Source organism: Malus domestica, chromosome 14 (assembly GCF_042453785.1).
Source record: "Malus domestica chromosome 14, GDT2T_hap1".
Classification (NCBI taxonomy): domain Eukaryota; kingdom Viridiplantae; phylum Streptophyta; class Magnoliopsida; order Rosales; family Rosaceae; genus Malus; species Malus domestica.
Window position 1 is genome coordinate 17,364,472 of NC_091674.1, and position 13,602 is coordinate 17,378,073.

At 34.9% G+C, this 13,602-nt stretch overlaps 1 protein-coding gene across 1 annotated transcript; it reads left to right on the forward strand.

Moving 5' to 3' along the window:
• Nucleotides 1-12,266: 12,266 nt before the first annotated feature.
• On the forward strand, nucleotides 12,267-13,143 carry LOC103455098 (protein SPIRAL1-like 5). The gene is made up of 2 exons (XM_008394728.4): nucleotides 12,267-12,578; nucleotides 12,687-13,143. Exons 1-2 carry the CDS (start codon nucleotides 12,336-12,338, stop codon nucleotides 12,759-12,761), a joined length of 318 nt encoding a protein of 105 aa, XP_008392950.1. The 5' UTR covers nucleotides 12,267-12,335; the 3' UTR covers nucleotides 12,762-13,143.
• The last annotated feature ends 459 nt before the right edge of the window (nucleotides 13,144-13,602 follow it).

The window sequence follows — 13,602 nt, forward strand, 5'->3', positions numbered from 1 at the left end:
ATTTTAGACGTTTAATTTGTAAATGTGTTGAACTTTGTAAGATTTTTAAAGTGTGAACTTTGTAAGTTTTTTTTAAATTTTTGGAGTTAGATTAATCCTAGCCGTTGAATTGAACAATTTTTTGAAATCAAAAGCTCACAAAGAGCCACGTGGGTGGAGAAGTGGGAGACCTAGTGAACAGCTTACGGGTTAGAACAATTCTGGGCTTCACGTGGGGTTGGAGGGAGGGGGGCTCGCTTGCTGGGCTTCAAGTATGACGCAAGCCTTTGCAATTGTTGAAGGGGCAGTTGCCCTTGAAGTTGCCTTCAACCCAATTGCCTCTTATTTTGTGGACTGGTGGAGGAGTTTTATTTGGGTGAAGGGCAACTCAACCTAATTGCTCTGGTGGAGGAGTTTTTTTTTTTTTTATTTTGGTGAAGGACAACTCGTCCCAATTGCCCTTGCAATTGAGTGATTGGTGGAGATGCTCTTAAAGCTGGGCCATACCTTTCAGATAATTTCTATTTTTTGGGTGTAGGATTCAAAGATTTGATATTTGGCTATCTTGTGTTTTTATAACCAAAGCAAGAGATATAGGTTTAGGGTTTACCATCAAAACGACCATACACTACCTAAATTTGAACTTTCGATGTCTTCCAAATATCAGATGACCATTGACATATTTTTTTATCATTTTTAATTTTACTATTATTAAGTGACCCTACTTAGTAGGATAAGGCTTTGTTATTGTTGTTGTATTATTATTAAGCGGAGAGATGAGAGTTCGAAACTATTAGATGAGAAGGTTTTTCAGCCAATTATCTCAGTAGATGTTTGTTTGAATATGTAATATTTAGGCGATATACTGTAGGCCAGGGGTTTGCTATCCCCAATTTGTGTGTCTCATTGATGTCTCATTCTTAATTTTTTGACACATGTTCCTCTATTTAACTTTAAATTTAATATTGTTAAATTGCATAAAATTTAATTAAAAAATAAAAAAACTAAAAATTAAAAGACCACATTGCTGAATAAACCTTTCAGCAACCTCCCCCAAATCTCGCACTGCAGCCACCATCCCCATCTTTCCAACCATGCATTTCGGCCATGGGGCTCTTCCTCATCGGGGTGAAGCTTTCTTTCTCTCTTTCTATATCTCTCTCTCTCTCTTCCTCTCGCTTTTCCAGCAAAGTCGTATTAACATTCTTCGCTGTCGTCACTTATCGATCGATTAGATATTCCTAAATTTCAAACTTCACTACCTATTTGCCGGCTGTGATGAGATGGATCGATCACATATCGATCAATTAGAAATTCTCAAATTTCAACTTCAAACTTCACACGTATAGACGAGATGGATAGATCATCAGGAATTGAAGAGAGACAAAGGAAAGGAAATAAAGCATCTCCGACTGTGAGGAGTAACGTGGCGGCGATGGGGTTGTGCTGTTGCAGTGATCGGCGGCGATGGGGTTGTGAAGTTGCAGTGGATGGTTATGGGGGTGGTCACGGTTAGGTTCGGCTCGGTTCTACCCTCAAACCAGAACTGGATTTGGGACATTTCAACGGTTTGGTTTAGTGCAATTCTGCTCAAATTTATTATTAAAACCGTACGGTTTGGTTCATGACAGTTATTGTTCAGTTCGTGTTGGTTTACGATTCTAACCAAAATTATATATATATATATATATATATATATATATATATATATATATATATATATATATATATTCTTTCTAATTTTCTACGTCAAATACCAAACACATATTTCTACTACAAATTCAAGTAAATTTGAGTTATCACTACTAAATCTACAAGATTTGTGACCGGAAAATAAAAAGTGTACATATAAATATAAATCAAAAGATAGAAAGCCTCAAATTAAGACCAAAGTGTATATCTTAAACTAAAACTGAAGTGTACATAATGCATAATATAATGGAAAAGAATTGAGAAAAATAAAGTAGGGGAGAGAGGGATAAAACAACAAAGGAGGGGAGAGAAGTGAAGAAAAATCTTGGGCTTATGCACATGACCTTCTTGGAAAAATGTCTTATTTATATCAAAAGCGGTTCGGTCCGGTTTCTCTGGCTTTTAATATTTCCAATTCGGAACCAAAACCAATTTGAGATGGTTTGGTTTGATTTTTGTTCCAGTTTTTTACTTTTCTGGTCAACGCAGTTTTTTACCCTTTTTTATCACGGATTGATTTAATTTTCCGGTTCGGCAGTTTTTATGCCCACCCTTTGTTATGGAGTTATGGTTTTTATTTTCCTTATTTTTTAGTTTTTTAATTAGTCTACGCAAAGTTAATAGTGTTAAATTAATAGACAATTTTCAAAAAAAAGACATAAAAGAAACATCAAATTGGGGATGGCAAACCCCTGGCCTATACTATAGGGGGTTTTGAACTTTAATCTTTAAATAAGATTGAAATTTAAAAAAAATAATTGATGTTAGATTACACATTTATTATAGTACTTAGACTATATATGTTTACTTTCTTTTAATTATAAATGAGAAAACATTTCAAAAAATATTAGTGGTACAAAAAAATTGCAAATACATAAATATATGAAAATTAATTGGTTTACCTAAATGTTTATACTAAAAAATATATTAATGTACTTAAATTTATGTACCAAAACATATTATGACGAATTAATGTACCTAAATGTACATCAATAAGTTAAATGTATGTACCGAAATATATTAAATAAATTAATGTACCTAAATAAAAAATAGAATTAAATGCATAACCATTATGTACCGAAATATATTAAATAAATTAATGTACCTAAATGAAAAATAGAATTAAATGCATAACCATACGTGAACACATGGATATTTACTATTTTAGAAAGGAAAAAAAAAGTTTAATAAAACCTCAAAATATAAGTAACATACGAAGTGATTAAATGTATGTTTACCTGAATATTGAGTCAAGAGACTATTTTTAGATTATAGTCTTACGCAAGTTATTATTTAAAAGCCAGATTTAAAAAAACGTTAGGTGCTATTCAAGCGGGTGTCTAGGCGGGCAAGGTGAATGTGTAAGCAGGTCTAGGCGCAATTTTTTAATTTTCAAGCACCTAGGAATTAATTGGAGTGGTTGCTAGCTGCTCAGCACCTAGGCGGGAATTTTTAAAATAGTGTTTAAAAGTTTTTTTTTTCCAAGAATTTAAATGAAGTGTTGTAATTTTTTTCCAAAGAATTTAAATGAAGTGTTCTATATATTGTATTCAATCGGAGACTCAACACGATGTCACCGGTTTATTCATTTTCACAGGAATCCAACAGATTTGTCTCATATATTTTTGCATATATTTGTCGATCTTCATCTGTCCCCATCATGTGGTTATCAATAAGGGATTCCATATTTTTACAATTTGGGACCCAATATTTCATACCTTTACGTGTAATGTTCAGTAAAGAGGATACATGTAGAGCTCCTTTGTTTCTCAGTCGGCTAGGTCTCAGTCATAACCTCCACTTCCTTTTTCCAGTTCTAATATCCTTCCTAGGTCGTCTCAAATTTCCATTAATACTACATCACCTTATCTTTTTTCATCACTCACTCATAAGATTCCACAATCCATATCCAACCGCATCAATTCCTTAATGCTTAAGGCCTAAAAGAAAACAAAAACCAGTTCCTAATTAATGTCTAAGTAATGGGGTCTTGGAAACGAACCAACTTAATGGCTGTGTTATATGGTGAGGCCAACATGTAGATAATGTTTCTGTTAATCGGCATATCTACAACTTGCTTGCATTACTTCAAAATATTAAAGGAAGTAGTTTCGAAACAAGTATTTCAGTGTTTAGAAAGCTAAAATAGTTATCAAAGGAACTAGTTTTTATTTTGTGTCTTTCCTTATGCATTTCTTCGACATCTCTACCACAATCCTTCCTTCATCTCTCATTAACTTTTGAAATCCCTCTATCACTAGTACAAAAGTGAAAACCAAAAATTAAAAACAAAATGGTTATCAAATAGGGTTTCCCTTATCATCTGCAATTTTCACACTGGTTGATTCTCTAACATAGCACAGCTCACAACACCATCTTGAGTCCTTCACTCATGCATTTCACATCATGCACTCTTCAGCACCTCCTTACATATGCCAAAAAGTTTCGGTTCATTAATTCTTGGCACACCACCTTATTCCATTTCTCCTTTCGATCTTGACTCAAGCCTAATAGTTTTCATGCAAAATTATGCATCAATAGTCAAACTACAGATACTTTCTGCCCTATTCTGTACCGATCTCATTTGTTCTATCAGGGCGGGACGAGAGAGAGAGAGAGAGAGAGAGAGAGAGAGAGAGAGAGAGAGAGAGAGAGAGAGAGAGAGAGAGAGAGAGAGTATAGTTGATGAAGAAATGATCTTGATGGCATATCACTCAAGATAATTGATGTCCAAAACTAAAACAGATGACAGATACTACTTGTTAGTGTTTTGGAAGGTTTATATTTTGTAGAAATGTTCTTGACAGGGTTTTTGGTTATGGAAAAACACAGAAATGTAAGGAGGGATTTCGGCTATTGCAGTCTGCACTCTTAGCAGCTCATAGCAAACATATATATATGCTGTCAGTAGGGTTTTGGTATACAAGGTCAAAACTTATCTCCATTGGAGCTAGTTGACAAAAACCACAACCACCAGATAGTACTAAGCTTATCTAAGCCCTTCACTGGAGCTTTTAATCTAAGCCTTACACTTGTAAAAAAACATTACTTAAAAAACAACTAGCCGTTAGCATGTAGCTGCTTCATTTCTTCGATCAAACTGGAAGTGTTTAGCATCCAACACTCCCCTCTAAACTCTTCCTGGTGTTGACTCCAAGCAGGTTTCGAAGGTATGTGAACCTCTCTTTTGGTAATGCCTTTGTAAAAATGTCTGCCATTTGATCTTCAGTTCTGCAATACATTAATTCAATGACATTTTCTTGTAGTGCATCTCTGATAAAGTGATACTTCCTCTTTATGTGCCTTGTTCTCTGATGAAAAACTGGATTTCTTGTCATTGCTATAGCTGAGGTATTATCACACATTAGCTTAGTTGGCTCAACTAGCATTTCTCCAAAATCTTTTAGAACAAATCTCAGCCAGATTGCTTGAGATGTTGCTTCTGCAGCACTCACATACTCAGCTTCGGCTGTTGATAGTGCAACACTTTGTTGCTTGACCGAGGCCCACGAGAACACACCAGAGCCAAATGTAAAAGCATATCCCGATGTGCTTTTCATATCATCTTAACTACCTCCCCAGTCACTATCACAGAAACCAACCAGAATAGCTGACTGTCCTTTTTCATATTTGATTCCAAAATCAATTGTTCCTTGCACATACCTGAGAACCCTTTTTGCAGTTCCCAAGTGTATTTTGGTAGGACTATGCATGAATCTTGAGAGCAGGCTTGCAGCATACATAATGTCTGGCCTTGTTGCTGTGAGGTATAACAGGCTGCCAACAATTTTCCTGTAGAGATTTGCATCCACTAACTCACTTCCATCCTCACTCTTGAGCTTCTCATTTTCAATTAAGGGAATGCTTACTGGTTTGCATCCCTTAAGTCCAAATTTGTCCAACAATGTCTGTGCATATTTCATTTGATGAATGAAAACGCAATTTGATTTTTAAATCACCCCCATTCCAAGAAAGTGGTGAAGTAACCCCAAATCTGTCATCTCATATTTTCTCATCATTTCATTTCTAAATTCATCCACCATTTTCTTAATGTTTCCAGTAAAAACCACATCATCCACATAGATGGACACAATGAGAGTTTCTGACTTGTTCTCAACCTTGGTATAGAGTGTTGCTTCACTGAGGCTTTTCTTGAATCCACACTTAGTGAGATGTGCATCAATCTCACTATACCAGGCTCTTGGTGCTTGCTTCAGGCCATAAAGTGCCTTCTTTAATCTATACATTTTGCTTTCGGACCCTTTGACTTCAAAACCTTGTGGCTGGTCCACATAGACCTCTTCCTCTAGTACACCATTCAAGAACACAGACTTGACATCTAACTGGTATAGTTGCCAACCCTTTTGTGCAGCTAATGCAATTAGTGTCCTGATTGTATCTAGTCTAGCCACAGGTGCAAATGTTTCATTAAAGTCAATTCCAGGCTTTTGAGAGTAGCCTTTAGCCACTAATCTAGCCTTGTTCTTCTGTACTGATCCATCCAAGTTCAACTTGGTTTTATAGACCCAATTCACACCTATCACAGGTTTATCACTTGGTCTGTCTACCAGAGTCCAAGTTTCATTTTTCTCTATCATTGAGATTTCATCTCTCATTGCCATCTGTCATGACTTGTCATTTTCAGCCTCTTCAAAGGTCTCTGGTTCAATAACACAAAAATTGCATGCTGCATAGATTTCTTCTAGGCTTCTCATTCTAATTGGTGTTGATCCTGCGTTTGAGTTTGAACTCGAGCTTTGTTGCCCTCTCTGTTGAGATGTTGAACTTGCACTTGAGTTTTGTGTACTCTGAGGGGTTTGAACTGGTGAGATATAAGGAATCTGCAAGCTTTCTTCTTCAGATTCATAAATTTCACCAATTTCAGTTTGTGCAGTTCTTTGCTCAGAGACATCAACTTGCAATGATACTTTGTCTTGTTCTACTGCATTTGTCTCCCAATTCCACAATGATTCTTCATAAAAAATTACATCTCTTGAGAGATTGATCTTCTTGGTTCTCAGATTATACAGTCTATAACCTTTTTCATTTGTGCCATACCCAACAAAAATGCACTTATTGCTGGATTCTTGTAACTTGTGTCTGAGTTGTGATGGCACCAGTGCATAACACACAGAGCCAAAAACCTTTAAGTGCTTGACTCCAGGTTTTCTTCCACTGAACACTTCGAATGGAGTTTGCTTCTCCAAAGCTTTGGTAGGACATCTGTTCAAGAGATACACAACAGTATTCACAGCTTCTCCCCAAAATGAATAGGGTATTTTCTTCTCATGTAGCATGGATTTTGCCATCTTCACTATAGTCCTGTTCTTTCTCTCTGCATTGCCATTTTGTTGAGGAGTGTAAGCTACTGTGAGTTGCCTTTCTAGACCCAAATCTTCACAGAAAGCTTTGAATTCCAGTGAGGTATACTCACCTCCCCTATCACTCCTTATCTTCTTGATTTGATGCCCACTTTGTAACTCCACCATTGCTTTAAACTTCCTGAATATATTGAAGACTTCTTATTTGAACCTCATAAAATATACCCAACACATTCTTGAGTAGTCATCTATGAAAGTCAAGAAGTACTTATTCCCATTGATGGATGCATTTTTCATTGGACCACACACATCAGTGTGAATTAGTTCTAGTGGTTTCTCAACCCTCCAAGCCTTTCCAGTTTCAAACTTGTCCCTGTGTTGTTTCCCAAACGCACAGCTTTCACAAACCTCCTTCATTTCATCCATTTGAGGCAAACCTTGCACCATTTCATGTTTTTGCAGATTTTTTAGACTTTGAACATTCAAGTGCCCAAACCTTTTGTGCCATAGTCTCTCTGACTCAATTTTGCCTGCCTTCCTTTCCACTTCTTCCAAGCATTTCAGCAACAATGGAAAGCTTATGTTTTTCATTTGAACCTTCACAACCAGATTCAATAGAGTTCTATCATCATATACTTCAGCAATGGTATCTCCAAACAACAAGAAATAGCCATGTTCCATCATCTGTCCAACACTTAAAAGGTTTTCCTCCAGACCAGGTACCAACATGACTTCTTCAATGTGTCTTCTTCCCTTCTTGGTTTCTATGATGAGAGTACCTCTGCCAGTTGCTTTCACAATATCGCCATTTCCCATCTTAACCTTTCCAGTGAATGTAGTATCAATATTAGTTAATAAAGACTCATGAGCAGTCATATGATTACTGCACCCACTATCTATATACCACACTTCACTGTCTTTTACAACATTGGCACTAAAAGCACAAAAGACATTGTTTTCTTCTTGTTCTTGTTTTGCAATGTTCACTTGCAGAGTGGCGTTTAATCTGCAATCCTTCTGCAAATGGCCAAATCTATTGCATTTGTGACATTTTGGCTTTCCTTTAAACCAACATTCACCAAAATGGGCTTTATCACAGTATCTGCACAATGGTTTGGTTTTTCCACCCCCATTGTTGCTTCCACTGTTGTATTTGTTCTCTCCACTTGGTCTTCCTTCCCACTTCTTATTTTTCCCTTTCCAATCTCTCATTGGTCTGTTTTGATGCTGATTAGAGTGATTTGATGACCCTATGTTTAATGACTGGAAGGCTTTCTCAGTTGCATCATCAGAATGCCTTTCGAGCCTTTGATCAAAAGCTCTCAAGGAAGCCATTACATCTTGAACACTGAGTGTATCAGTATCCTTAGTTTCTTCTATCACACTCACAATAGAGTCATAAGGCTTAGTTAAACTAATTAGAAGCTTTTGCACTATTCTTTCATTAGGCAGTTCTTTTCCATAAGTTTTCATTTGAGTCACAACATCAAACAGCCTAGAAAAATAGTCTTTAAGTGGCTCATCTTCTCTCATGTGTGTATATTCAAAATCACGTCTAAGAGACTGGAGTTTTACTTTCTGTACCTTCACATCTCCTATGTATTCTTGTTGCAGAGTATCCCAGGCAGCTTTGGCAGTTTCTTCATTTGCTATCCTTGGGAATATGACATCGGAGATAACACCTTGAATGATTCCCAATGCTTTAGCATCATTCATCCTGTTCTCCTTCAATGTAGCTATCTGCTTCTCTGTGAGATCCTCTTCTAGAGCATTTACCTCCATTTCTGGTAACTCATATCCATTTTGAACCATTTCCCAGAGATCATACGACTTGAAGATGGTTGTCATCTGGATCCTCCAATAGTCGTAGTTTTCTCCATCAAAGACTGGAGCTTTAAGTTCTCCTCCACCTGCTCCTTTCATCTTTAACTTATATTGACAGTTAGGGTTTCAGCTTTTACCTGAACAACCCTCGAAATAGGTTCCACAACGCCCAAATTTCAGTGATCAAGAACAAAGCTCTAAGGCCATGTTAGTGTTTTGGAAGGTTTATATTTTGTAGAAATGTTCTTGACAGGGTTTTTGGTTATGGAAAAACACAGAAATGTAAGGAGGGATTTCGGCTATTGCAGTCTGCACTCTTAGCAGCTCATAGCAAACATATATATATGCTGTCAGTAGGTTTTGGTATACAAGGTCAAAACTTATCTCCATTGGAGCTAGTTGACAAAAACCACAACCACCAGATAGTATTAAGCTAATCTAAGCCCTTCACTGGAGCTTTTAATCTAAGCCTTACACTTGTAAAAAAACATTACTTAAAAAACAACTAGCCGTTACAAAACTAGCCGTTAGCATGTAGCTGCTTCATTTCTTCGATCAAACTGGAAGTGCATCCAACACTACTGACCATCGAAGTACAAGAACAGCTTTTTACAGGAATAACATAATTCATATTCGACTGAATGAGCGATGACACATTGGTTGACCATTATTATGTCACTTTGAGGGCCATATAGGGTATTGTATTTTTCTCCAACAACTCTCCCTGCCCAAGGTTCAAACAAACACTACTCAATTGCTGACAAGACCTCAACACAATAATTCATCACCACTTATATCTCAGCTGCCAACTTTCTACGAATCAACTTATTAGCAAACTTGTATACTTAATTCATACTATTACTTTTTGTTATTGATTAATTTGTTTGTAGATCCAACAAATTAAACCTCATATTATAATTATAATATTTTCTGTTGTTCTAACTTCGTAGAGTGCTAACAGTACTACTTAAGTTCTCATCTCAAAGAAAAACCTACCATCACTATCTTTTTGTTTTCTTTTAAGAATTTATCTGAATTGAACTGATTTTTCTTCTTTTCCTTTGAATTACTTTTGTGATCTAGAAGCCCAGAAATACAACTATTACTCTATGTATATGTCCATGTTCTGTTTTTCATATTCTATGCATAAATATATATAGAGAGAGAGAGAGAGAGACAACCCCCTCTTTATAGATGCTGATAGACTCATCCATGCACTATCATACTGATTTAACCCCAACTAAGATTGCTTTAGTTCTTAAAATAATGTGGTTTTCGGCAATTAGGCCCAATAGTCACATGAAGCTGTCGAGTGGGTGACAGTTAAATATATCATGGACTACAGTAAATCGAAACCCATATGATATAAATTTCACCTGCTTTTTGACAGTAATGAAGTACTTTATAACACTTTTGTACGATTTCAAACATGTTATTATTGATTAATATCGAGAGTTGCGTATGATCTCTAGAGACATTGATCCATATCTGATTCACAACTAATATAGTTGCATACGATTTCAAACATTGTTTTATTAGATTAACTGAGAGTTGCATACGATTTCAAATATGGTTTTATTAGATTCACAAATAATATAGTTGCATACGATTTCAAACATTGTTTTATTAGATTAACTGAGAGTTGCATACGATTTCAAATATGGTTTTATTAGATTCACAACTAATATATCGCTCTATAGACATTGATGATTGATCCATAGCATTCGCTTTACTGTAGTAGTGATGCTAGCTCTTCCGGTACGATTTCAAATATAGTTTACTGGTTTTGTTAAAATTGATTTTGTTAACTTTTTTTTACAATGATATATTTAAAGTGAAGGGTGGATGAATAAATTAGTTTTGAACTCATTATCCACAAGATTCGAACTTAAGTACTATCATTTATAATTGAAGAGTAATATCAATAAATCTTAATACTAAATGACATTTTAACCTGTTAATTAAATGCTTATCTATCAATTTCAATCAAATACGGGGGTAACTAAAGTTACTAGACAAGTCAAGTGATTAAGTTTTTTCGACAAAAAAAAAGTGATTAAGTTTCTATGTAATCATATGCCACTAATTCCAAATTATGGTAAAAATTGATTTCAAAGGCTAATCAAGCCCACTTGATCTTGACATTCAACTAACTTATAATTCTGTCTACCTTGCAAAGCAACTGTTTTTGAGTTATTTTTTGGGAATTCCTATTATTAGCATTCCAAAAATTTAATTATGTACTCTAGATTTTTTATATTCTGAAAAAAAAAAAAAAAAACTCTTATGAGGGTTGTACAATTAGATTTTTGGAATGCCAACAATAGTTCTCTAATTTTTTTTTTCTGCTTTTCAATATGTTAACTAGTTTTACTAATTACATGAAGATTACAAATTAACAAAATTTATATCGTGCTTGCACATATATCAACTTCGTTGAATGTGGTTTAGAAGTGTACAACATTTCATTTTATTTCAAGCCAAATTATATGTGTGTATTGTTAAAAAACAGAGGTCTAATTGCTATATATTTAATTACACAAAAATTGACGAAATAATCATGCAATATAATATCAATTTATGCATACACATTTGACGTGTAAGAAAAAACAATTACTTTCCCAAAGCGTTCATAATTAAGGTAACAATTTGAGGATAGTCCTACAATTACAAGTAAATAGTGCATCATTCATAAAAATTAATAAAAGGAAATAGTTCATCACTATTTTCCCTTCAACTTAAACATTTTTTTCCCCAAACCCTTAACAAAACAAATGCTAATAGTTGTGAGGATCTGAATTTCAAAGTCCCTCACGGAGAGGGTTAAAATTTTTGCATGGCCATATAAGGGAATGGATCACTCTCTCTAATGCCAAATAATTTTAGGGTCAAATCAACTTCATTCATCGTGTCAATTCATGGTGTCAAGTCTATCCACATGTGAAGTCCAACATCCACTTTTGTTGTATGTCACTCAATTAAAATCTATGTGTTTAGCTAGGCTAAAAAAGCTCGTCACACAAATGAAAGCATATGAGAATATAAAGTTCAAAGTCCCACATCAAAGAATTGAGAAACATTACATAAACTTAAAAGTTCTTAGGTCACTACCTATTGAATGAATGCTTGAACAACTGTTTATTCATGATTGAGCGTTTCAATAAAAGAGCGATTAACTATGGATGGATCATGAAAGGTATTACATGGAAACTATAATTAGACAATCCCATACATATACCATCACCATGCAACAAGGGCAATTACTCAATCCATCGGATGCCGCCCCTTTCTAACCTAAATTATTATGCACCATACGATTAAAGTTGATTTATATAAATCACTAAAGAAAACAAATGACAAATTAGGTATGATGCATCATCATCGTCAACATCCAAAAATATGCACAAAGATTTCACACATAATTTGTTTATATATATTAGCTAGGGTTCTCTTTCTTTCTCCTATATACCTCTAACTTTAGACAAGCATATCTTGAAATTGTCAAACTAAGCTGCAGCCATGAGTAGAGGTGGGAGCTATGGTGGGGGACAAAGCTCATTGGGATATTTGTTCGGCTCAGATGATCAGCAACAAAGTCCACCTTCAACCGCTAAGCCAGTAATACCACCATATGGCATCGATAGATTCGATTCTAGTACTGAATTTAAGCCTCCAGATACTCCTACTAACTCTTCAGAAAAACATAAAATTTCCAACAACTATCACAGAGCTGATGGCCAAAATTCTGGGAATTTCTTAACTGTAAGCTCTCATGTTTTATAACTTATTTTAGGAATTCAACTCTTTGTAGCTATAGCTTACTTATTATAAATTTATAATGTATTTTTCTACCAAATGATATATATTCAGGATCGTCCAACAACAAAAGTTAAATCAGCTCCTGGTGGAGATTCATCACTTGGGTACTTGTTTGGAGATAAGTGATGTGGTTCTCTTTAATTTCTCCCACTTCTACCTAATATATATATTTGATTGTGATTTGGAGAAATTAAGAAAAAAAAACTTGTATAATAAGAGGGATTTATTAGTCCTCATAAGTGTTGAGATTCGCAAGGGTTTCAATTTATCTGCTTTATATTTGGGGGCCGGAAACAGGAAGACGAAGATGAAGTACTGGGTATACAACAACAACAACAAAGCCTTTTCCCACTAAGTGGGGTCGGCTAAGTACTGGGTATACAACTACAAAAAATGTACGTTTGAATGATTTCCCCTTATGATGGAATTTATTAGCTAGGTTAGTCTATGTATATTTGAGTTTGCTAAGTTTGTCTACATATATATGAGAATATGATTTTATGTTTTATTTGGGTGTTTGAATTCTGATATGGTTCAATTATGTGTAGATGTTTATCTATCATACTTTGGCCAGATTTGGAAACATGAACATGACTCCGTTTGGGGTTTCGTTCCCATATTTTCCGACCACTATTCTTACTAAAATCGAATTGGTACTCCTTTTTATTTTCTTTTCCTTCGTTTTTGTATTAACTGCTTTTTCCTTACCAACTAATGGAAATTTAGTTCATGATTTGGTCTCTTTGAGTCTTTCAATTATGGCGTTGAATTCTCATACAATAAAAAAATTCTAGTAATTTAATTTATATTGATTACTAATTTATGTGTGTTTTTGTTTAATTCATGGTCATGGAAACAAAAAATTATTTGTTTCCACGTACATTAATTGAGTTACTCTCACGTCGATGGTTAAAACTTTTTTGCAAACAACTTAGCTTGTCTTATTACAATTTATGTTGAATCATGA